At 45.3% G+C, this 25278-nt stretch overlaps 1 protein-coding gene across 3 annotated transcripts in view; it reads left to right on the top strand.

The window, feature by feature from the left end:
* abr (ABR activator of RhoGEF and GTPase) overlaps nt 1-25278 on the top strand; it is a 127996-nt gene that overhangs the window by 23671 nt on the left and 79047 nt on the right. The window contains exon 1 of one of the 3 annotated variants that reach the window (XM_072713741.1): nt 11028-11177. The exons of the other annotated variants lie outside the window; for them this stretch is intronic. Within the exon in view, the coding sequence (XP_072569842.1) occupies nt 11117-11177 (61 nt within the window). The 5' untranslated portion in view covers nt 11028-11116. Of the gene's footprint in view, nt 1-11027; nt 11178-25278 lie in introns of those variants that run through there. 3 annotated transcript variants of the gene reach the window in all.

A 25278-nucleotide genomic window follows, 5' to 3' on the forward strand; every position in this document is an offset into this window, starting at 1 on the left:
TTGACCAAAGTATGTTTGACTGCGCTACAGTGGGTGGCAATATGGCCTCTTTCAGCTTGTTGGGCTTTTTCCAGTTGACCTATTACATCACACATGTAAAAAAAAAAAAACAAAAACAATAAAATTAATAATAATGGATCCATGGACAAATGAAGTGACACAAGCTTTAATTGCGATCTGATCAGAAGAACAGATACAAGATTAGGATAGCATAACAAGAAATAAAGTATTTTGTATAATATACTATGACAGCACAGTACTGGAAAATTTTCAAATATTGTAATGTGATTTTGTTGTAATAAATATTGGGGTATTTATGAAACAAAAAAGGAGTTCAACATAAATTTCTCACTAATCTGTCTAGGAGTGATTTAAATAGCAAGCATGATTATGATTTTCACAGAGAATGCATGCAGCAGTCATGCAAAAGCAGTGGAGGTAAACTTTAAACTAATGTTTAAACATATACTAGATAATCTTGAAAAGGAATAATCATAAAAATTGCAAAACTCGCTAAGTTTTTTTTTTCCCCCTTTAATGGAGTAAAAATGTTTAAGCGAGGTATTGTTATAAATGTTTTAGTTGGTATTAATATAGCACATCATCCTGCCCTTTAATATACTACAGCCATTTTTTGAATTCAGTACAAAATACTCTGCCTTGTGTTGTGATGTCATTTGGTACCAGAACCAGTTTTTACACCAGGGGAAAACCAGCACCTTGAAGTACCGCACTTTTGGTACCTTCTTGAAGTACCAAAAGTATGGTACCTGGTGCGGTGTAAACACGCCCATAAGTTGAATGGTGAACTGGACAGCTTTACAGTGCTGTGCTTTTTGTACATGCTGTACCTCCTCTGCTGTGCTCCAAGCTTCTTCTGTGTACTGGCTTCATCTGTTACTTCCGGGTCAAAGCCCAGGGGGAGAAACTGTGGAACATGCTCAGAGTGCTATACATGCAGGAGCAAATCGACTTCCAATTGCATTAACTGGACGACTTTGAGAAATTTGATTTAGTACGATTTCAGTCGGACTAACATTTACATGTACTTTAAAAGTCCAGTTTTTGTTGGACTGACACAGCAATTCGATTTTGTTAGTGTGCTTGTAAACATACTGACTGACTTGTTCTCCCTGTTTGATAATAGCAAATCAATGTTCCGAAATTCCACTGTTTTTGTATTGCATTACTAATGTGTAATATGTTTAGGTTATCAAAATAATCAAATAATTAATCAAATGGAATTGTCATTGAAATTAAAGATCTCTGGTGCATTGAATTGTTACCTCAATAATTGTAATTGAATCAAAATGCCTTGGGGCCAGTGTTTACACCCCTATCGGTAGCTGTTTATTTTGTTTTTGAACATCTTTGGGGAGGCAGGAGGCCCTGAAATAACCTTTTGAGTGGGGCTCCAGGAAGAACATACCTACCCCCATGTGGGACCATGCCTACACTCGGGTCCATGTGCCTGAGATGTCCCTGGGAGTTCCTGTCTGTGGTCCTGAGTGACTAGCAGCTGCTCTGTGTGGTGTGGGTGCCCAGCCGCTTCCGTCCATCTTGCTGCGTCAGTGTTCGCTTCACGGTTTCATGGTTCTTGCTTAATCTGTTAGTTGACTTTTGACCCCCTCATTGAGGAAGTTGCCTGCGATGGTTTTGCTGTGCTGTTTCCTGCGACCCCACAAACCTCCATGGGGCAGTGGATGGCCACACTACTTCTTTTTCATACTGGGTCACCTGGTGCCTGACTGCTAGTATTGCTCATGTTTCACCCCAGAAATGCTCTTAAAGTCATGATGGTATATTTTCAGCAGACTGTTGAGATTTTTTTTGGTTAGAAAAAGATAGGATACTGGTATTTAAGCAGTTTAATAGGTCATTGTGTGTGTGGATGAATAGGGTAATTGAAGTGGAACAATGTAGGTTTAGAGCTAAGACAGTGGATGAAGTTTTAGCCATGACATGAAGGTTTGCTAAATATAAAATAAAATGTGTGTAATTAAATAAAACTGGGAGGTACTGTAGCGAGTGTCAAAGAAACAAGTGAATATTCATATAGTTGTGAACAGCATCCTCTTCTGGACACAATTTATATTAACGTTTGCAAACAGATTATTTGAATTCTTTGCAGAAATAAAATTACTTTTATGATGTTTAGGTACATTGGTGATGTTAAAGGGCTAGAGAAGGCTGTTGTAAGATTAGCACATCTATTCTGAACAAGGAAAAAAAACAGGAGTGCAAAATGATTTATTCCGTTACATTTTGTTTACATTGTAACTGAGTAAGTCATCCCATCTGGCTTTTTCTTGTGTTTGCTGGTGTGGATACTATACTGGATAAGTGGAGTCTGGATGGATGTCACCCACGTGGCCCATATATTCAGAAGGATGTATGAATTCAGTGTTTCCCACAGGTTTGAAATATGAAATATACTTGCAGTAGTAGCTGGCGGAAAGGGCCGGCATTACCTGCCGGCGCACAAATGGTCTTATCCAGTGGAAGTTAGTTGCAGGGTCTTTGCTGGAACATCCACCCAGTGGTTTTTAAAGCCTCTAGGACTGCAGGCCTTAAGCTGAAGAAGGTTCTTAAAGACCTGAGGGAGGCGGCAGAACAAGGGAGTTTTTTGGCTTTGGCTCCGAAGAAAGGACAAAGCGTGGGGAAAGCAAGGATCCTAGGGCTGGGCAGTAGGGCACCATCCCCTCTGCTGCTCTACCAGCTCGAGATGTTCCGGGATTAATGGAGCGAAACTTCAGTGAAAGGTGACTCCCGGCTGACGACACTGCAGCCGGGGCAATGGCACCGTTGGAGGTGTGTCAAGCAGAGATACCCAGCAGGTGGGGCTCACCTGTGCTCACATATGACAAATAGATAGATAGACTTTATTGTCCTATAAGGATATTTGTCTTCACAGTCTGGTCACCACAAACACAAGTACATTACAGGCCTCTGCCATGTTAAACGTGTTTAGATAGATACAAACAACCAATATGTGTGACCTTTAAGCCAATATTTTGATTTACTGAAAATTTCCATTAATTTCTCATAATATCTTACAGATACAACCCTCCCATCCATATATCCATATTTTCAGACTTGCACCCAGGTGTTCCCCTTTGTCTGTTTCTCAGGTCAGTTTTGGCACTTTAAATTGACTATGCAGAACTTAGAGGTAATATATTTAGTGCTGAAAGAAAGAATTGAATATTGGATCAATTTTGTGTCGTGGAAAATACTGAAATTTTCACTAAAATCCAATATGGCGGCCACATGAATTCGGGGGACATTAGCCTTCCCAGGAGTCAACCTAGGGCCATCCCACAGAATTAGAAAATACAAGACTTTATTTTTCTCCAACAAACAGATCAACAGTTATTAGCCAAAATGTATTTTTGCTAATGATAGCGCTCCCTAGTGGTGCAATGGCACCATGTTTGGTGCTTGACCTCAGAATTGGATCCCAAGTCCATATCCAAAATTTGGTTTTGATAAATGAAATTGTTGCTGAGATATGGCCTCATTTGCTGTTTGGTGACTTCGTTCTCAAATTCATTGGACGACAGGGGCCAAACCATTTGACTGAGCATAATTCTTTGAACAACTTTTTGTCAGAACCCTTTCTAGATGATGCACACCAAATTTGCTGCTGATTGGATCCACAGTCTAGGATGAGTTTGCAAAAGTACATTTTCAACAAAATTCAAAATGGCGGACAATCCAATATGGCGGAAATTAACGGCAATGTATGCATCTGAATTGGGCTGACCCAAGGATTCAGAGGAATCAAAGATTTTAATTGTAGGCCAAAGGGGTCAAAAGTTAAAAGCAAAAATGTATCTTGAAATTTGGCCTGATGGTGGTACTAGAGGCATGGATGGATTGACCCCAAACTTGGTGCCTGAATGGTTTCAACTGTCTTCTATCAATTTGCCAAATTTAAAAAAAAGTTACCAATCGGTTCTATGGGTTGCCATAGACTTCCATTGCAGAAAGTATAATAATAATAATAATAGTGAAAAATCCTAACAAAAACAATAGGTGCCCACGCACCTATGGTGCTTGTCCCCTAAATATATAAAAATAAGAATGAAGTGTAAAACATGATACGGCACTATTAAACATTCCAATAAATAAAATAAAAATAAAATAAGATAGAAAATCTCTGTACAGGAATCTAAAGTACCTTTGTCCAGAAGTTACAGGAAAAGTAAAAGTGTATATTGCACAGTAAAGTAAAAGTATATTGCAACAATATAAGTCGTTATATTGCACTTGTTTATAAAACCAAGTTAGACTTCAAACTGTGGCAAAAAGTCGAGATATATTGCACCGAATCATGGATACGAGGAAATAACACTGTCTGTCGATGCTAGAAAATTGTCATTTTAGTGTTCGTCATTTCAGAAGGAGGATCAGAAATTTGCAGCTATACAGTCTGAGAAATTATAGTGAGCCTGAACGAGTAGTCAGTTTCATTACCAACCAACTGGAGAATCTGGGATGTCTCCATGGTTACCAGGTGATGTTTGAAAGATGTCTACTTAAAAAAATAAGTCGTAATCTCAAGATAACGAAAAGAAAAAAAAAAGTTTATGCATGTCCTCTACAGACTTCCGTACCTTTCAGTCATTGTAGCATAATTTGGGAATTAATGCAAAATGTGCCAAGTGAATCTAGAGAATGACATATCACCTGTATGCATCAATGGATTATAAATGTATTATTTGCGTATTTGGACTTTTGGGTAACCACAGTGGTAAGGATATAAGCTCTCTTCAGGAGAATTCAACTAATAGCCTAAAGTTGTTAAAAGCTTATCTAGTTCTGATTTAAAGGAATCCAAGGTTTTAGCTTGCACTACATGAACAGGAAGACTATTCCATGCTCTAACTACACACCGTGTTAAGGAGTGCTTTCTGAAATCCAATTTAAAATGTTCTCCTGCTCATTTCCACCTATGGCACAGTTCTTGTATTTGAACAAATATTGAAGTAACTATTTGTTTGAACAGCATCCAGACCTGTTAGAATCTTATATACCTGGATCATGTCCCCCCTCAGTCTCCTTTGCTTGTTGCTGAACAAATTTAGCTCAGCTAATCTCTCCTCATCAGGCATTCCTCTAAGACCAGGAATCATTCTTGTAGCCCAATGTTGAACCCTAAATGTACCTCGTCACGTTCCCAACAGAGGGTAGTGCAACCACTTGCAACAGTAGCTGTCTTTCTTAGTGAAAAATAGTTCAGATTAGTGCAACCTCACTAGATATTAATCAATTCTGTCCCACTCGTTGGACTGTGTTCAGTGGCATTTGGGGAAACATTTGGACCTGACGATGGTATAAGTGATAAATGGATTTCATTCTAACGGGTTTGAATATTTTGCCTGAGGTTGTGCTTCTAAATGGCAATCTGTGTGGCTGTATGTAAATATTCAATTGCACAAATTAATCTTTTTTTCTTCTTCATGATTTATCACACCTACGAAGCAGTTGCAATTAATCTTACTTTGAATCTGGGTGGCAGGTAATGGGGTAATGGTGGAGATTCATTTATGATTCTCTTTACTGATTTTTTTTTTAATGGAACAGTACTGCAGTCATTCTGATCACGGGACCATCTGGCACTTTCTGCTGATGTCATATGTCATGTCATGCTCTGATGGTATATTCCCTGATTGTAATACACTTATTAAGATGTAGCTTTCATAAGGAATACATTGCGCTGAAATTCTCTGGGAGTTATAGCTCCAAGTGTTACTATTTGTACCGAAAGGGTTTATTACGGAAAACGGTTCATTATGTCGAAATGCTCACTGGAAGTTATGGCTCTAAGCATTTCTGTTCATGCTAAACTGAAAGGGCTTATTATAAAATCTTATTACTGATTGTTTCTGGTAGGAATAAACATCAATGTGGAATCACTGATTTTTATTTTTTTTTCTTCCCCCCGTAGGATTACTCTGTAAAATTGCACATGGAACATATTTGTGTACATTCATAAGGACCTATTTGAGCTCTCTTCATGTGAATGTTTGTGTTTAATGCATACACAGCTTCAGTTTTGACATGAGTGCAAGTACTTTTCTTTGGTCCAAATGCAGTTAAAAAACACATTGATATTTTCCAGGGCCCTCTGTGTGCAGCCCAGCCTCTGAATCCACCCCCTGCTGGCACAAAAGCTCCTCCCTCACAGGCAGCCCAATCAGATTATCTCTTTTACGTGGTGTTTGACCTCAGTCGATCAAAGTGACCCCACCCCTAACACAGATAGCGAAGGCACGCACACCCACAAGGAGGGTGATGGCTCATGCGGCCTCCCCTTCCCTCATTCGGAGACGACCCCAATCGGAGCTAATGCTCCGTTCCATTTGAACTCGTATCTTGTAAATTTCGAGTTCCTAGTCGGAAATTTCAACTGGAACGCCCCTGAAGTTTATATCCTGACTCGTGAACTCGGACGAATCGACACAACCCCGACCTTAGAATTCAAGATGGCTGCGCCCTTTTATCAACAGCAGTGAAAGCTGTAGTTATATACTGTTTATTGGCACTTGTGTCCTATTTGTGGCTCATTAAATCGGTCTTACAGTCCAACCTCTATCTGTGGACTTGTTGCTATGGTGTTTTTATGCGCAAAGTACCACATAATGTGTTGTTATCCACTGATATTGCTAACAATTAGCCAGGCTACAACCGGGGCTCATTTCATTAAGCAGGATTTTTCAATGAAGTGGACAACTTAATTAAAGGTGTTCTGAGCTAAAAGTAAGTGAACAAAGATAAAGGCCATTTAAACTGGGGTAAATTAAATCCAACAAGTTATCCGGATAAGCAATAAATTTTGCTTTTTGGAACGTGCCCTTGGTAGTGCTAAATGACTTTCTGACTTGACCTGGAATGCTGTTAACTTGTGTGTGAGGTCATTCCCAGTTCCGGGTTCTGACCTCTGAGGTAAACAGAACGCAACATAAGCTACCGCAGGATGTGTCATATCTCCGTCTTAGTGGTCCTCTGTCTGTCCCAACTGGCCATGTCTTCCTGTCCCTCTGTCCGTCCCTACTGGCCTTGCCGTTGCGGTGTCTCTCACGCCGTTCCAGCTGGCCTTGCCATCTCTGTGTCCCCTGTCATTGTCCCAGCTGGCTGTGCTGTCTCCAGTCCCATATCGCCATCCTGGCTGGCCCTGCCATCACCGTGTCTCTCTTGCCGTCCCAAACAGCCCATGCTTCCATCTCATTGTCTCTGGGTCTTACTGTAAATAAAGAGCTTTTCATATTTTATTCAAGAACGGAAATACAGCTAAGGTAAAGTCATTATGCCCATCTGGCAGGTTCAGGTGTTTAATATCTAAATGTTGGTGAAATCATGTCTAGTAATGAATACAAATGCACTCTTCTGCTCACTCCAGTCCCTGACAGAAGTGCCTGTTAAGCAGGCCTTGTGACTGAGTGTTGTTCAGCAGGTGTGGAAAGGCACCAGGTATTCATGGTTGCAAGGGACCTTTGATGTGGACGACAAAGAGCGAGTTGACTGTCGGCGGGATTATGGTCGGCACGTCCCGTTGCCCTGGAGGAGACATTGCATGGCCAAGCAGATCTCGGCAGGGAACCACATGCCCTCAGAAGCTGTAGTGATCAGACACTTTGACAACGCCATGTACCGGTGACTCTCCGTAGGCTTCATGTTGGGAGAGTCATTGATGTGGACACAAAGCGGTCAGCGTGTGTCTGCTCAGGAGTGCGGGTCTTCTCTTTGGGTGAGAGAGAGAGAGGGAGATGTGCTGCAGTAGCCTGACTGCCAGCCAATCTTAGTATCTCCTGAACTGGTGGCTTGGAGCTGGGGGTGGGGGCGGGCAGCTGATATCAGAGGGGTTCTGCAGTTACAGAAGGGGCTCTACAGTAGGCTGAGCGGTTGGGGATGGGTTGGTGGGGAGGGCAGGAAATTCAGACAGTTTCAGGTTTATTTTTCATAATGCAGGCATATTTCCGGGGCCCTGAACACCTCACCTCAGGTCAAGTCCGCTCTGTACCTCCCGGATACGATTCCTCACGGCGTGTCTGCTGGGGTGCATGTGCCATATCAGTGTTGCTCCTAAATAAAACACCAGGTATATTATTATAATCCTTGTCATCGTTCGACACACTAGTGATATCTGTCCCGTTTAAACTGCTACATGTTTTACATCAGTGTATGTGGCCCAAGATTACAGCAGCCAAGCTCCTGGCCATCTGTCATGCTGCATATCTGTGTGCTTTTATATATACCTTCAAAAATAGAAATAATAATTAAGTTTTTTAAAAAAATTCCCCTCTGGTCATTGCACATACACACCACTCCCACAAAGCCTGAATGTTACCCTGAACCCCCGCACCCCCCCCAGAGCAGCCCGCTCATTCCCCTGGCAACCTCGTATCGCTGTCCTTTAATGATGCTTGTCTACTGGCACAACCCACAGCCTCTTACCACGCAGCATGGCAGCAAATCAATTTTTAATGGTGCTGGGTTGGGGGGGGGGGTGTTGATTTCCTTTGCTTTGCCTTCCTGGGGGGGGGGGTTGGTGGGACTTGTATGCAGGAGAAGAAAATTAAAATGCTGCCTGTCTGGAAACCATCGACTCATCACTCCTCCTCCTATCAGGGTCACAGTTGCCACCCTCGTTTATAAGTCTTTAAACTGGGGTTGTCCCACTTCCACTGTATCCGTTTTTGACTGTTTCCAGAGCTGAAGTTAATTGGTCATAATTGTCTCTTACCCTGGGTATGTCTGTGTGTGACAGCATGTGGACAAACACATAACTGTTCCCAATTAATTGACTATGAGATTGGCCAGCCAATCAGAAGACTGGAGTTAAGTGCCTTCTGTTTGTTTCCACGGTACCCTGTTGATTGCCTGTTCCAGCTGGCACATCACACAGGAGACGACCCCAGGCTGTTAACTGACTGTGACAGTTTGGGATTGGGGGGGGGGCTTCTGCAAGCTTTTGTGTCCTAATAGTGGCTGCCTATGGTTCTTCAAGCTCTATCACAAACGGGATGGGCTGAGTTGGGGGCGCGGAGGTTGGGGCTGTGTGTCAGGCACAGATCTCTCATGATTTGCACGGACTCCCTCTGCCAATCACAGCCTCGATCGGGAGAAGGGGGTGTGGCCAGCTGACATTAGCATGCAAGTAGTCTGTTTATTCATTTGTATTCTGGAAGCGCTTACACCGATTGAAGTCTCTATGAACAAGCGAGTATATAAATGTAGTCTAATTATGCAATGAGTACTCCTTATGGTGCAGTGTCAATATACATAATCCATTTTTTAATGGTGCTGGTTAATATTTTATGACTGCATTGAATTAATTTACAAGCACTCAGGATCTGTTCCGAGATCAGCCAGGGGGAGAATTTTCTTTTGTTCTGCTATTTTGTGGACACTCCAGCATATAGAGGAGTCTATCTCTTTCCATGAGTGCTGTGTATCGAGGGCTATTCTGGGGTCCCCTCCTCCTCTGAGTTCATCCTCACTGGGCGATGTCATCTCCGTCTCCTACTGCACTACCATCTGCGGCTTGTGGCCCACGCGCAACCCCCCCCCCACCCCCCCACCAACCCCACCCTGGCTGTTTAAAGGGACTCCTGAGTGCTGATCGCCTCTTAAAGCAGTTGTGAATGTGCGATAGGTGTCGGAGCCTCCTTGTGGAAGGGCTGTATTGCTAGACTTAAATTAACAAAGGAAGGATTGCCCACTGATCCCTGCATTCAAACCTTTTTTGGTGCTTGGAAACCGCCTTGGGTGAACATTACATTTCAGCAGGCTTGAATCACTTGTAAAGTCATTAATTCAGAATCACTTTTTTGTGGTAATTCATGTTTGGGGGGGGGGGGGCTGTCATCTTCGTGAATGAGTCATTGTAGTTTCATTTAATGAACGTTTCACACATTTTATCCTGTCAATTTACTTCTCTGAAGCTTGTTCAGTCTGAGTTTATCTTCTGCAAACAGACCTAAAACAGACACTTGGTCAGAATAAGAAACTGGGGGCTTTTGAAAGTTTATTTTGGGAAAGTGCACCAGCTCAATTCAGTGTCTTAGTTTGGTGTCAGTGGCTGTTTTTGCCTCGAGCAGGTGGCTTGGGCTGGGGGTCAGAGTCAGAAAAGGAGACACAGCCTGTCATTGCGTGAACAGACTTCTAATCCACCCCCCACTCCTGCTTCTCCTTCCTCTCCCCTCTTTCCTCAGTTGCCCCTGCACCCCCTCTCGCCTGACTGCCTCTGCTTGGGTGTGGTAAGGGTGGCAGACGGGCCCCTTTCTTCCTTTTGCCCCCCTTCTGAAATGCAAGCCGGCTGCTTTTGTCTGTGCCCCCTGCCCTCAGGCTGGGAGGATCCCATTCCACCCCTCCCCCACCCCTCGCTGGTCCGGGAGCGTACCTCTAAACCATGGGAAATGGGAGCTATGTACTGGCACTCCCCCCCCCCCCCCCAAATAAGAAATGAGGTCAGGTTCCAGCGCACATTTTCGCATTGTCCCTGATCCGGGGAAGCCCACTGACTCGTCTTCACAGGTTTGTTTTTGTAGGAGGGTTGGGCTGAGTGGGTGAGTGAGCAAGCATGAGAGGGAGAGACAGAGAGAGAGAGAGAGAGAGAGAGAGAGAGAGATGGGAGGAGTAGGCGGCAAAAGGGAGGGGTGAGTGCCTGTGAGGTAGTCCACAAGATTGTGCGAGCAGAGCGCTCGCTGCCGTAGCAACGCTTGTGTGTGAGCGCAGGCTGCTCCTTCGGCTGCTCCGTGCATCTGCCCCGGCTCTCCGTGCAATAAGCAACTGCCTCCATTGGCCACTCAGCCGTGTTCAACGCACTCCTCCTTTCTGGTTTTCCTTCCTCTAACTGCTGGATCTCTGTTTTTTCTATTTTTCTATTTTTTCTAAGTTTGTGAGCGCCTCCCCCCCCCCCCCCCCCCACTTCTCCATTGTCGTGTTTTTTCGGGGGCTCCTTTGTCGCCCTGAGATGAGCGCTGCCTCTTGGCGCTGAGCAAAGAAGAAGGATTCCCAGCTGCACGTCGCGGTGGGGGTTGGGGAGAGAGGGAGGGAGAGAAAGAGGAAGAGAGGCGGAGAGAGAAGGAAGCAAAGGGAAAGAACAAGCATGGAGCACCTGAGCAGTCGCAGCCTCCCTCGGCTTTCGTGGATAGACACCCTCTACAGCAGTACGTATCCCTGCTCCCTGAAGCCTCTCCTTTAGCCTGTGAAGATGCCGGGGCATCCCTCATCGCAGCTGGGTCTCCACTCATCAGCAGTGCCAAACGGTGTTGCTGTGCGTCTAGTCAGATGCGATGCCGCGGATGGCTGTTGGTGCTGCTGCTGCCACTGTTGGCCTGGGGCTGGACTTCCCACTCACTGCTTTGTCACTTGACTTGAGCCACAAGCCACGGCAGGTTGTGGGTTAGTGCGGGTGCGGGCCTCCTAATGCGGGATGCCGTGTCGGTGTGAGTAATGGTGTGATTCGGTGCTGATAAGATGAACGGGAGATGCTCAGGCGTCGGATCAGCTGTGTTGTTTTGCTGGCGTTCCAGGGAATGTGGGCTCCCTCTTTTATGAATTATTATTCATATTTTGCTCTTTTGGCTTTCCGAAATGGTCGCCCTGGCTGCTTTGTCACGGGTACCTGTCCTGTAGGATGCCCAGTATTTTTGATGGGCGAACCTGGTACTTGTCAGGTGGCGTAAATGCTAGAACCAGTGGGGGGTTGGGGAGGAGCATTTAGAGCCTGGCAGCCAATCCCAGCACCCACCCATCCTCCTCCGATGCTGACCGAATCCAAAGAGACTAAATGCCAATCCTGCTCCCTCCCAACCTGTCCTCAGGAGACACGATTAAGTTTATGTAACAGCCTGTTTTTTTGTTTTCCATACCGTGTTTCAGGGTTATAATCCCATGATGTTTCTGCCAGGGCAGGGTGGGGAAAAGGGCACACCGTGTTGTTTTGGGAAAGTTTCCTTGTGCGACCTGGAAAAAAAACATGTGTAACGTAGCAATTGGTGTTGACTGCTTAGCGTGTGTGTGCGCCAAGAGTGTGTTGCGGTGTTGACTGTTCGTCCCTGTCTTTGTGACAGATGAAGGTCCTGCTTAAATCCAGGTTCCTCTTTTCACTTGTGAGTCTTCATTTTCAGTGCTGCCAGTTTTGCTCTGATGCATAACTACACGTAAATACATTTCTCAGCATACAGCATCCTTATATGTCTTATTAATACTGTGGTTCAATTACGTTCTCACAGGGCACAATTAACGTATGAGTGCAGAGTTGTACAGCTTTAATGACTTTGCCATTGTTTATGATTGTAAATCGTTCTGCTGCCCTGTTTAAATAAGCTGTGCTGATTGGATATTTTTTTTAATATGGGGGAGGGACAATGACAATGCACTAGAATGGCACTGTACACCCAAGAAGGTGGCAAGATTCAGAAATCAGGCCATCCATTTCTGTGAGTTGAAATAACACACAATTCCCACATGAAAGGAAAACAAATGAAAGTAATGCAGTAAGTTAACTTGTGTGGATGTGTGATGTTGACTCAGTTGAGGCTCGTTTATTGATAATTTGGTGATGGTCCATCAGACTTTAAGACATTTTAGGCTTTTAGGTATAACAGTGTTTGGCATTCAGCAAGAAATGTCAGGCAGTCCTCATGTGTCCCAGCCATGTTTTTGTTCCAGTGTAACGGTGCGGCGATTTCAGCTGCTCTCTGCTTGTCTGGAGGCCTGGCCATTTTCTACCAGGCTCCCATGGATTATTTAGCCTATAAACCACCTAGGTGGGCAGTGGGGAAGATGATGTGCAGTAAGCCCAAGAGAACATCATGTCATGTGCCCTTGTTTCGCTGCGAAATGTGGCCCCTCTCGGAGTTGGTCTTGACACGGATAGCAGAATGCAGAATTTTTGTCCCGGTTTTGTGTGGACGCTGCTCCTTGGGGTAATTTGCCTGTTCAGAAATGGTGGTTATGTGAGCACCCAGACGGCCTCAGCGCCGCTTCTCACTGCTGCCCCCTCTGAAGGATGTTCCTGCTGGAGCAGAAAATCGCTGTGTTTTTTCGGTATAATTGGAAAGAATTTTGAACATTTTGAACAGCTTAGTGATTCTGTTGGCAGAGCGGGTTTCCACAAAGCTGTGGTGGCCCATCCTGTCCTGTCACTTGTCATTCCTCTGCCTTGAGGACTGACCTTACAACATCAGCATGATGGGTGCACCCCCCCCCCCCACCCCATTTCCCCTGGCACCCTGAAGGTGGCTTGTCAGGAATGACACTGTCGCATGCTGGAGTCTGGCCAGCCTCCGTCCAAAGGGCCACTCGCCATCGGGAAGGGCCTCGTCAAGCTCACTCACGGACACGTCCTGCGAGATGGGGAAACTCCTGCACTGCGTCACCTTTGCCCTTGAGCTTGGACCAGGGAGGCAACCTTGCTTGGGCACTGTTAGGCCCTGGTCCTAAATGGCGAGCCGATGTCCTGCCGTTAATTAGCTCTTCTCACCATCAGTAGGCGGTCTGCCAGCATGTGCCAGCATGTAAGCAAGTTGGTGGTAGTTGCTGTCTGCTGTAAGCCCTGCCCACTTTGCCATTGTCCCCATCACTGACCTGGATTAACGTTTGCTTCAGAATCACTCAGGGTTTCTAAAGTGCGTTTTTGTCTATTCATCCTTTGTGGGGTTTCCTGACCTGAGTATCTTTATTTATTCATCTTCATTCTTTTGTTTATTCAGGTTGAGCTCAATGCACTTTTATGTTTTGAACATGAGATTCTGTTCACTTAAATTACCCTATTGCCTATATTTGAAATGGGAAGTAAGTGATTTTGGGGAGTGGAATTTCCTTAAAAATGTCTTGGTGTGTTTAAAGGACTTATATTGTTTAGTAGTTGTCGTGTGATGTGAACAAACGTAATAGAAATAGAGCTTGTTTTGAGGTTGGACTAGAATGATGTTGCTGGAGCTGCTGACCAGGATCCCACAAGCTGCATATTGCTGCCTCGCTTAGAGCTGGACTGGGATCCAGTAGCTGGGTGCTGCTGGTGTAGCTAGAGGGTGAAGCCCAGCTGCCAGCATTACATTCAGGCCGGTGCTGGGTCATCGTATGTTTATATATTCCATCATGCAAATAAACATGTGTGTGATCAAACTCAGTGCCTCTCGTGTGACGGGGGACGCCAGCATGCCCACTAGAAAAGCACTGTGCTCTCTAACGGCAATGCACTCACCTCTATCAGGAGTGCCGGCTTGTGATCCTGCACCAGTTCTCTCAGGGTGTTTGACCCTCTTTGCAGCCCTTCATCTGCTCTGGGTCCTGGCACTGTAAATTTTGGTACAGACACTTTCTCTCATACTGTATACCTGTTTGGGGTCAGCATCCTTTGGCACTTGGCTGAAGCTTGGCATCTGAGCAAAGCCTTCTGCAGGCGGCTCCCCGAAGGTCCTTCTGCCCCAGAGGCCCCCAGCCATGGAGTTAGCCTGCGGCCTGCAGCTGTGATCCTGTTACCAGACGCGTCGATGGTGTGTGACCGCAGAGCTCTGGAGCTCCTCTCCTACACTCACTATCGGCCCATGGGGGGCCCATGGACAGCAGCTGTTGTGTGTGTGGGATTGTGTTCAGCTGTCAGGGCGGATAGGGGAGGTTGTGCAACCAGAGACGCGAGTCGTAAACATTTAAATGCAGGGCTGTTTAGACCTTTAGCAACTTCCGGCTAATATACGGCATGTTATGTGCTTGTATGTAATGCATGTAGTTCATGAATCCATCTTTAAATCCTGATTTAATTTTGTTAATTTGAATTAAAGGTGTAGTACCCTTCCTGAGGCCTTAAAGGTTTTTCATCCATCTTGCTCTGTAATGCTTTTTTCTTATTCTGTCATGCTGTTGCAATGCTGAGCAGGTGACTTTTTTATTTATTTATTTTTTTAATACCAATTTCCTAGAAGGATGATTAGTAGATGGGGAAACTGAATGATGACAAGAAAGAAAATCCTCTAGTGCAGTGTTTCTGAACCCAGTCTTTGGGGACCCCTAGACAGTCCACATTTTTGTTCCTTCCCAGCTTCCAGCACACCTGAACCAAGAACCCCAAATACCTTGTACAAGGTTGCTAGGATCTGGAAAGGAGCAAAAAGGTGGGCTATCTGGGAATCCCTGAAGACTGGCTTGAGAAATGCTGCTTCAGTGTTTTATTGTTTACGTGGCAGTAAAAGCATTGGATCTGACCGCTATGGAGAAGTGTCTATGGGCCATCTTCCCACGAATCACGGCTTGAGAACTGCGCTCCGGGCCAAGATTGGCGCTGACATTTGTTCGTGGTGGGGAAAACATTAGGGCTTATGATGTTTGACTGATGTGCTTATTCTATTTTATGTTCTTGGTCCAAGAGTTGAGTACAGAATGGTACCTGTGACCTTTATGAATAGAAAACAAAGTGTGGGATGACTGCTCAGGCTCAGGAACATCCGTCATCCGTTCATGTATCATCTTGGATGATCATGCCATCCACATAGATCAATTCACTGTGCCTAAGGAGCAGTGCCCAGCATCATCATCGTCGTCATCATCATTATCATAGCAGCTAGTAAATGGTCCCCTACGTCCTGTATATCTCAAAGCAGTTTCTTCCATTCTGGGTTTGAGCACTGCTGTCAGGTTCTTCCCATTTCCCTCATGGGTTCCAGTTCTATGTCAGGTTGTGAAAGGCTATAGCCATTTGTATTTTATGGGAAACAAAAGCTTGCAACCTCTTCGATGGAGGGGGAGGGACATGGAGGGAGGGAGAGTGTGAGAGAGAGAGAACGAGGGAGGGAGGTGGGTGAGGGCTACTCTGGAGTTGGCAGCACATTTGTTCCTCCTCATTGCTCACCTGCAAGGACTCTGTCATTAGCATTGAACTGCACCGGGAGGCCATTGCCGAGGTGCCGTCCCCTTGTGATGGACCGCTAGTCCTGAACAATGTGGAGTCAAGTCGGGACCCGCCTGGCTGGGCATGGACATGAGTGGGTGTGGGCGCATGTGTGCGTGAGTACATGAAACACTTGCCATCCTCGGCCTGTACTCAGGACCGTGGCATAGACTGTGATCACCGAGGAAATGGTTGTGAATATAATCGGAGGCTGTTTCCATGGATACAGAGCGTGCTCTTGTCATGGGCTCCAGCATTGCTGGGACTTCATATTCATTCACTTACATTTTGCCCAGACTACCTTAAATCCAACAAGTTACCCCGATAAGCCAGTAACCCCACTTCGTAGTACAGGCCACTGGTCATTGAAATGAGTCATGGAGTTTCTTGGTGTGTGTGTGTGGTGGGAGAGGTTTTATCTGTGTCTCAGTGGCTCCTCCTCTAACAGCTGCTACCAAAGCCCCAAACTTGGAGGTGTACCCATTAGCCCCCAAGGCACAGCGAGCTACCCGCTTGGCTGGAGAGAGTGGAGGATCATGATTGGCCCAGGCTGGCTGTGGCGAGCAGGCCATGTTTTTGTGGTTGCCAGGGACCCACCGTCAGGAGGGGTTTCAGAGGTACGGGATTCTGAAGAGCCAAGCTGGTTGCTAAGAGCAGCCCTGTGTGTTAAGTAATATGGAAAGGGAGCACTGGGACCTCGGTGGATCTGTGTGTTCAGGTGGTGTCCATCCGCCAGGGACAAATGCAACGTGAGTTCAGCAATCTGAACAGAGTGGTCTCATTGAAGCGCACGCTGGAAGGTATTTATGGTGATGCAGAGCAAGTGGGACCTTGCTTTCATGGCCCAAGGTGTGGAAATGTTTTGATTTGCTGCAAGTAATCAAAGTAAAATTCTCAGATTAACGTCTGACAGTGTGAATAATGTGCCAATTTGCTCCCGCTTCTGTGAGCAATGCTGTGTGTTAGACTACCTCTTCCTTGGATGTGGACGGCTGGCCCCAGGTTTGACGAGAGCTGAACTTTCCCTGTTGTAAATCTGGATATTAGCAGGCAGTTTGGTTCCTGTGAGCTGTGGCCCGCCTGAGTTTGCACTTTTACTCCAGAGGGCCGGGCAGCATAACTAGAACCCCTTTGCCTGCACACTTGTGTAGACACATGCACCCCTTTGTCCAACATCTCTTCGCTTCTGCCCACATCATGCTGCTGTTGCCAAGGTAACCGGTCCCTTGCAAAGAGGTGGGCAGTTAGGGCTGTGTGTTAGGGCCCCCCCCCCGCGTACACCTAGTGGGACAGCCCCCGGGGCACAGCATCGGCAGCATACTCGTAATGGGGGTGGGCTTTGTTTATCCCCCACAGAGTGGATGTCCCCGGCCTGTCTATTGTTTACACACGCACATATCATAATACCTGTTCACCTAAATGTATGTGCTACGTCAATAATTTAGTTCCTGCTATTGTAGGAGGTACCTCTGCCCTGCAGGAAGATGCTTACTTCCATATGTGGCTTCTGGATGCTGCTGGGTATAAAGAAATTTTCATTCCTGCATGTATCATTTGCAGTTCAGTCTCCTCACCCCCTTGTTTCGCGTGTGGCACTGTGCTGGTTGTAGAAGCGTTCAGAGGTGGGCTGGAGCCAGCTGTGCCCACCTGGTTGCCAGAAATGGGGGGGGGGTAGAATGGCAGACTGGTGTGAATGCTTCCTTTATAACATGGATGCATTTTATTCATATCCTTCATGTTAATATGGTTTTTGGAGGTACTCTCTGGTATTAATACAGCTCAAGCTGCATATGAATGGCAAACATTTTGCCTAACATGCTAATGTAGTAATATGGCAGGTATTTCTGGAAATCAAGAATGTCCAGGATTGCAGGCTCGCAGGGAAGTGACATTGCTGGTGAGGGGTTATTCCATTCCACTGCCACTTAATCTCTGTCGTCACTGGGGGGGGGGGGGTTTGTCTCTTGCTCTGTCCTGATTTGGATGCCCTTATGTGAAATGAGAGTGTAAGTTGAGTGTGTTGCCTGAATTTAGACATGGGAAAATGGCAGCTTGAATTTTTTAATGACTGATGTCTCTGTGGGTTTTCTGTCTGTTCGTGTGTGATGTGTACCCTGCCCCACTGCCCTCTAGGGGGCGACATGGACATGAGTGTTACCTGCACAGGCACTTAACAGTTAGAACATTTGCCAAAAATCTGGTTTGTTCAAAAATGAAAAGGAACAAACATAAGGTGACCAAAACTTAGCCGCCCCCTTAGACACACTGACAGTTGAACATATCCCACCCCCCTCAGAAAGCCAGCTTTTGCAGTTTTCGCCACACTTACGGTGATATCATGCCTTTCCTATTTTTTCTCCCGCATGTTCAGATCGGTGAGTCAACGGCTATACTGCAGGGCCCCCGGTTATGCGTGAGCTGTCTGTGTAGGTGGGCGTTGAGGAGCTGTGCAAAAGCCTTCATTGCTAGGATTAGAGAATGGGGGCGGAGCATAGTAGCTGCCCACCCCCTCCTCTCACTTAGAGGCTAATCCTCCTGACCTTAATGCATATGATGCTGAGCTGAGCTGTGTTTCCCGGGGAAGTCGGCTAATTGGAATGTATCATATGAGACGCTATGGAAACGGCGGGGGCCCGGTGCTCTAAAAGGCGCCTGGCATTGAGGAGACCTCTGCTTAGCTTCCCCCCACAGACGCTGACCTCTCATCTGATTGGTGGTGCAGTAATTTCCTATGCTGTTTTTCTGCCTCCTGATTCAAAACGCTTCACTTTTTTTTGAACCGAGTACCAGAGATGTTTTCTATTCAAGATAAAACCCGTGGCGTTTCTGCATAAAAAGGGGGTTATGTCGGCAAATCTGAAATGGCAGATTAGGTTTGCGGTGCATCTGAATGGGCCTGAGATCCATATTGATTGTCACTGTTGTTGTTTTGTTGAAGCTCTGGCTTTCCAAAAGCGGGTCTCCCCATTAATGTGCCGTCTAAATTGCCTCTAATTGCCAGACAGTCGCTCATCTCTGCTCCGTCTGCATTCCCATCATTCTTCATGCTCTACCACGATCTTTGCGACTTTTCCTCGGTAGACAACAGATAAACTAATTAAAGACTCATTTAACAAATGTAGAGATCAGAGCTTCTGCTGTATCCTGAATGATCTCCTACTTTCTCCAGGTCAGCACTCATCCTCTGCCTCATGCTGCTTGAGTAATGTCACACATCCTTTTGGGATGCAGAGAGCATCAGCACTCTTTTTTAAATTCCTGGGGAACTGACCAGGAGGTATCTGATGATTAGAAGTGGATGTTGTCTTTGTACACTCAGCAGAAAGATTGTTTGGTGCTGCGGTGGTCCAGTGGAGCATGGAATTTCTTAAATGATTACACACACACACACACACACACACACACACACACACGTTTGATTTGCTCTCTTTACATTTTATTTGGAGTGTTTGAGAACATGCACGAGTGAGGAATGGCCAGCCATATTTTTGCAGAATGCTATTGTCAAGTAATATTTTATTTAAATAAGTACCATTTTGTGTGTCACATTTTGCTGTACTTTGGGGATAAATTGTCTAATTTAATTTTCTATTTGTCTAATTTGTTTGACCCTTTGGTCATGTTTTCATTGATATGAGTTTTATTGTTTAAGATGAATTACTGTGAGATGAGTCTCTTGCTTTCAGACTTTACATGCACTGCAAATACCTTTTATCCCAAAATTAGTGTTCGCACCTCTATGTAGCAGACTGATAGACAGTTGTACTGATGTCTTATCAGTTGTTCTGTGGATATTTCCCAGACCATGCGTCACTATCTTGCTTATGTGTTGCCAGAGTCCAGCCTACCTGCAGCCTGGGAAGTATGTAAATGAGGTGTGTTCATGACCTCATCACTGAGGCTACGTCCATGCTAATGTGTTGAAAAATTTTTTATGGGGGTTTCCAAAGAGAAATATCTACATCCACACTACCATTATCAATAGCGTTGAAAAAATCTTTTCCATCCAAACTGCATCGTGTAAAAACCAAATGACGTAGCTTATGATATTAGCCGACACGGGGTATGTGCACTTGCTAATTTTAGATTTATATTATGTTTGTTTGTTGTATCTTGAGCACAATGTGTTTGCCCATTTTTTTTGACCAAGCAAAAATTTTTATAAATCTAGAAGTGATAACGTAGTAATAGATGTAAAAATAATTTAGCTTTGAGTTATAAAGTTCAGTTTTGACTGTTGCTTACTCTCACACACAACCATGCATTTAAATTAAATGTATGTATCATACTAAGCTCTTATTTAGCATACTTTATTCACTCTCTTACCCTCAATTTATCTTATCTTATTGTAATTTATCTGCAGTAAGCAGCAATTGGTAAATTCATAGTTGTCTTTGCTTGTAAGCAGCATAAATGTACACAAAACATGATTTAGCTGCATACAAGTAAGCAAAAGAACATTTTCCAGGTAGCGAAAGTAAATGGATTGCATTAATATAGTGCATTTTCTACTGCTACGAGCACTCAAAGTGCTTTGCAATTTTGTCTCACATTCACACACTGGTGTCAGAGGCTGCCATGCAAAGTGCCAACCTGCTCACCGGGAGCAATTTGGGGTTCAGTGTCTTGCTCAAGGACACTTCGATGGGTTCAGGAGGAACTGGGGCTCGCACCTGCAACTCTCTGGTTGCTGGACGGTAGCACTACCTCCTGCGCCACCATTGCCTCCGGTTACCCAAGTCTTGTACGTCTTGTCCTCCATTTGAAAACTAAAGGAAAGCATTCTTCATTCCTGTGAAGAATAACCTATCAGGTAAAGAGACATTGAAAGAAAGAGAGCTAATCGGGGCTCACTGCAATTTTTTTTTTTACGTTTATGAGCATCCGCACTGATGCACTGACAGAAAGATTAGCCGCCAGACAGTGACTCTGCTTCTCAGAAAAAGATCCGTGGTAGTCAGGATGGAAGGCTAAATTGGAAGAAAATTTTTGTGTTTCTAAATGAAAAGGTTTTAGTGCAAACGTAGCCTGAGTTGGGGAGTGCCTGGTTTGCAGGGCAGGGGTCTTTTAGGTTTCCTTCTACTACAGTATTTGCTGCCAAATGTAACAAGACCTCTTTAAGTTGTGTTTTGGGTGGACAAAAGCCCGCAGCACTTATAGCAGATGGAGGGCTAGATGACACATGAAAACCCAAGATCTCAATGTTCACTAAAGCTGGGCCTTAAGTAGTGATCTTCCCACCAGTAGTGATGATTTGTCCTGACCATCATCTGCACATTCCACTACATACCCACAGAAGACCTGTATACATACAAGTGTTCAGGCCTGCAACTGTCACTAATGTGACGATCTTTCTCAGGATTGGTTGGTGATTGGTGACAGCCCCATGGTGAGTTCCCTTGCGTCACATATTCTAATGCTTCACGGTGATGCCTTAAATTTATGCAGCCTTCCCAGTCAAGAATTGATAATTCAGGTGGCAAACCTTTAACCCTCCTCTGGACGGCCTCAAACACAAATGCTGTGGTCAGATGCTACAGTATTTACCCCACACCCCCCTGGTTCCTTCCCAGCTCTTCAGAGCTGTAATTGCATCCCTACAGCTGTCCGGGGTACCCATCATCCTCCCCTCAGCTGGGCTTCTGCTTGTCACCATCCCGAGCCTTTTGCTCAGCGAACTTGTGTAATGTCATTATAGCTTTGCTAACGAGATATCGTTATTTGGGAAGACTAGCAAAAATGCAGGCTGCTGCCACGAGGCGAGGGAGGGAAGATGAGAGATAAAAGACTGAAGCTGTTTGAGCCTGTCTGCAGCTTGAGGATTGTTGGGATCTCGTTGCCAGTTGGCTGAGTCTCTGCAGCGCATTGTCATCGTCATCGGAGCCCGACCCGGCACTGTAACGTTATGCACCATGTCTGCGGGTTTTAAGGGTCTCATGCCCGAGCCACTGGGCGATGCTCGCATTGTGGGTGCAATATGTTGGCCTGTCAATGGGCTGTGAGTCGCAGGACTGCAAAATTGGTCAAGCCCTAGGTGTCTCAATAAAGGTCCTTTTTTGGGGCCTTTAAGCTGAGGATGAGGATGGGGGGGGGGGTTTGTTGCTGTGATGTGTTGGGATGTTTAAAGGGGTGGTGACCCCTGGCAACTTACCAATCACTGCTGCTGCTTTTCAACAACTGAGTACCGCTAATCCTGAACCATCACCCTGTATTAGTGTGGATAGAAAAATTGCCAGGCTGTTCTTTTCTTTTATGTATTTTTTTTTAGTACCCGTTGGCTGGGTTGGACTCGATGGAAGTTCAGTTTGCACCTGATAATTGAATGCTAGCTTAGCTTAAAGGTTAGTGTTGTTGTTTCGATTAGCTTTGTCATGCAGCCGCTGAACTGAGTCGATTGTAAAAAAAAAAAAAAAAAAAAACAAAAAAAAAACAAGGACTTAAAGAAATGCGGTATGGTGGTGTCGGGAGGGTGCTTTCCCTCCACAATACCTGTTCTAGAGTGTGCTGTGTTACCTGACACTGCTCTTCGAAGGTTGTCAATGGTGCATGGTTGGTCCCAGCAGAACTTGATAGTCGGCCAGTTTAATAAGCTTAATAAAGCTTGCCATTGAAACCTACAGGACCAATGCCACACATCTAAATTTGTAAGCACTTTCAGATCTACCGTAGGAGGCATTTGTTGACTCCATTAGTAGCTATTGATAAGCAGACCTTGGCAGAGCACGAAAGAGAGCGAGCTCGTTAGTGCCAGGGACACTGCATCTCTTATGTACCTCTTATTAGACTGCAGCATTTATTAATGATGTTTACTGTGTAGCAGGAGTTAAAATAGAACATCTTGAAGGTGTCTTCATGACATTGCTGCTGTACTGCTTTGTGGCTTGACTTGATCTCTTTTTAGCATGTGATGGACAGTTATGGAGTCGAGGAAGTATTTTCCCCGCTGGCTCAAGTGATTCTAGGAACTAAGAAATCTTTGAGGCTTTAAGTTTGAAGCGGCCTCCAGAAAAAAGCTTGGTAGTCTCAGGATTTTCTGTCACTTTGCATCAAATAGATTGCTGTGACTAATCCCCTTAAATGGGGTAACAACGTGTCATTGCAGTTAAAAGCAGGATTACGTGAACTACAGGGGTTCCTGGCTCTGCACACATGATAACAGCCCTCCAGGGATGGGTGACCCACATTGAGTGCTGTCCATTTTCGACAGCATTGCTTCTGGAAAACAGTGGGGTGTTGACATTTGATGGTGTTCTGTCACTTCTGTGCACCCTGGAAAAGGACAGTTGGTGGAGGGCATTGGTGAGTTGGCATCTTCTCCTATGGATCCTGCCTGGCTCCTCAGGGGCAGAATTCAACCACCCTACGTCTGGTTAATGTAAGGAGCTCTGTCTTCTGCCTGACATCAGGTATCCATCCATCCATCCATCCATCCATCCATTTTCTGAAACCGCTTATCCTGTTTAGAGTTGCAGGGGGTCCGGAGCCTATCCCTGAGGCTACGGGCACAAGACAGGATGTGGTGCCAACCCATTGCAGGGCACACCTACAGGCAATTTGGTAACTTCAATCAGCCGCAGCACGTTTTTGGATTGTGGGGGGAAACCGGAGTACCCGGAAGAAACACAGGGAGAACATGCAAACTCCATACACGTGGAACCCTGATAGAGACTTGCACCCAGGTTCCAGAGGTGTGAGGCGACAGTGCTAACCACTGAACCGTTGTGTTGCCCCGCTTTATTTGTCTCTTTCCACTAATTTTTATATATGTCAGTTACAGTGGTTGGGAGTAACTGTTCACTGTCTGATACTGCCTGGTTTAACCCAATGAACACCAATGAAGTAACCATCTGGAAGTGGGGCAGTGTGTGGCTCAGTGGGCTAAGCCTGTGTGCCTGTAATCGGAAAGTTGCCAGTTCAAACCCAGCCTCAGCACGTCTGTGGGTCCTTGAGCAAGGCCCTTAACCCCCAGCTCCCTGGGCACTGCTACGGGTGGCAGCCCTTTGCGGACAGGTTACACTACAAAATAAAGCTGAGGGAGGCCACAGGGATCAATAAAGTATCGATTATTATTATTAAGTTGGTTGGCTTGAGTTCATTGTACTTTCTCAAGGGTAGAGCATTTTAAGATGGCTCTGATAAAGGCAAACCGATTTTTCAAATTTTGTTTCTTTGCACGTAGCTGCTCCAAAACACAGACTCTTGATTATAATCGAGGATTAATGTCGATGTAGCATCAGGGTTTGTGCAGCGTCTGCATCGTGCATTCGTACGTGTAATTTGTGCCCTGCTGGCAGCCAGCTGGATGCAGTATACAGGCATTTACTTTTACATTCATTTATTTAGCAGAGGCTTTCATCCAAATTTAACAAATGATGCATCACATGCAGTTAAGCTCGTCTTCTCCCCTTATGTTCACTATGCTTTTGTGCTCGGCAGCCCAGACTTGCACCATGTTCAGGTGGCTGTTTCCTGATGAAATCTCATAGATGAACTTATATTTGCATTTTATTTATGAGAAATATAAACTTTTTTCAGAAAGTACTGGATGTCTAAGATGAGATTGGCAGGCAGGTTTGCGTCAGTTGTAATCTAGCAAAGCCATATCAAACAATCAAGCCACACTGAGCACATTTTGTCTCGATTGGCCATGGTTTGTGGCACATAAAATACACTTTCATAGGTTTCTTTGCTGCTTACGGAAAGGGGCTTTTCTGGAGTGTGTGTTGTACATTACTCAAACCCCAAACATGATTGTAATGCCTGCTTTAGGATTTTTCTTATCAGCATACTGTCGGCTTTTGGTTAACATTTCTTTGCGGTATCACCCCTCTAAATATGCCTATGTAAATTTCAGCTTTGCTCACATCCCTCATTTCATTTCTGCATTAGCGTAGCATTGATGTGAGTTGGGGCATCTCTCTTGCTGCATGGAGTCCTGGATGCCTTCCAGAAGGACCGCGGCCTTCTTCCACTCCTTCACTCCCGCTGTGCTTGTATTTCTGTAGATGCAGCATATTAAATGGGTCTGGCTGCGGCACTTGGAGGGAGTGCGGAGCACAAAGGCTGCTGTGTTGGGTATTCAAAGTAGCAACTGCACGGTGATGCTGACTGTGTGGGAAATTCACACTCTGCTCCCACGCTGCATGTAATGTGCCCTGGTTAATATGGCCAGTGTTTAACACACTACCCTGGGTCTCCTTTTGCCACTAACACTTATATATCAGTAACCTGTTTGGGAATCTCTGTGTGGAAGTATGGAGAGCCAACTCTGCGTTGTCGCAGCAGAAAAGTCGAAGAACCCATAAAATGGCCATCCGCCTTCATCGGGGAGCTAAACGTGTGTGGCTCAGCTTGGTGTTACCTGCTTTGAATGGGAA

This window comes from Paramormyrops kingsleyae, chromosome 6 (genome assembly GCF_048594095.1).
Source record: "Paramormyrops kingsleyae isolate MSU_618 chromosome 6, PKINGS_0.4, whole genome shotgun sequence".
Taxonomy (NCBI): domain Eukaryota; kingdom Metazoa; phylum Chordata; class Actinopteri; order Osteoglossiformes; family Mormyridae; genus Paramormyrops; species Paramormyrops kingsleyae.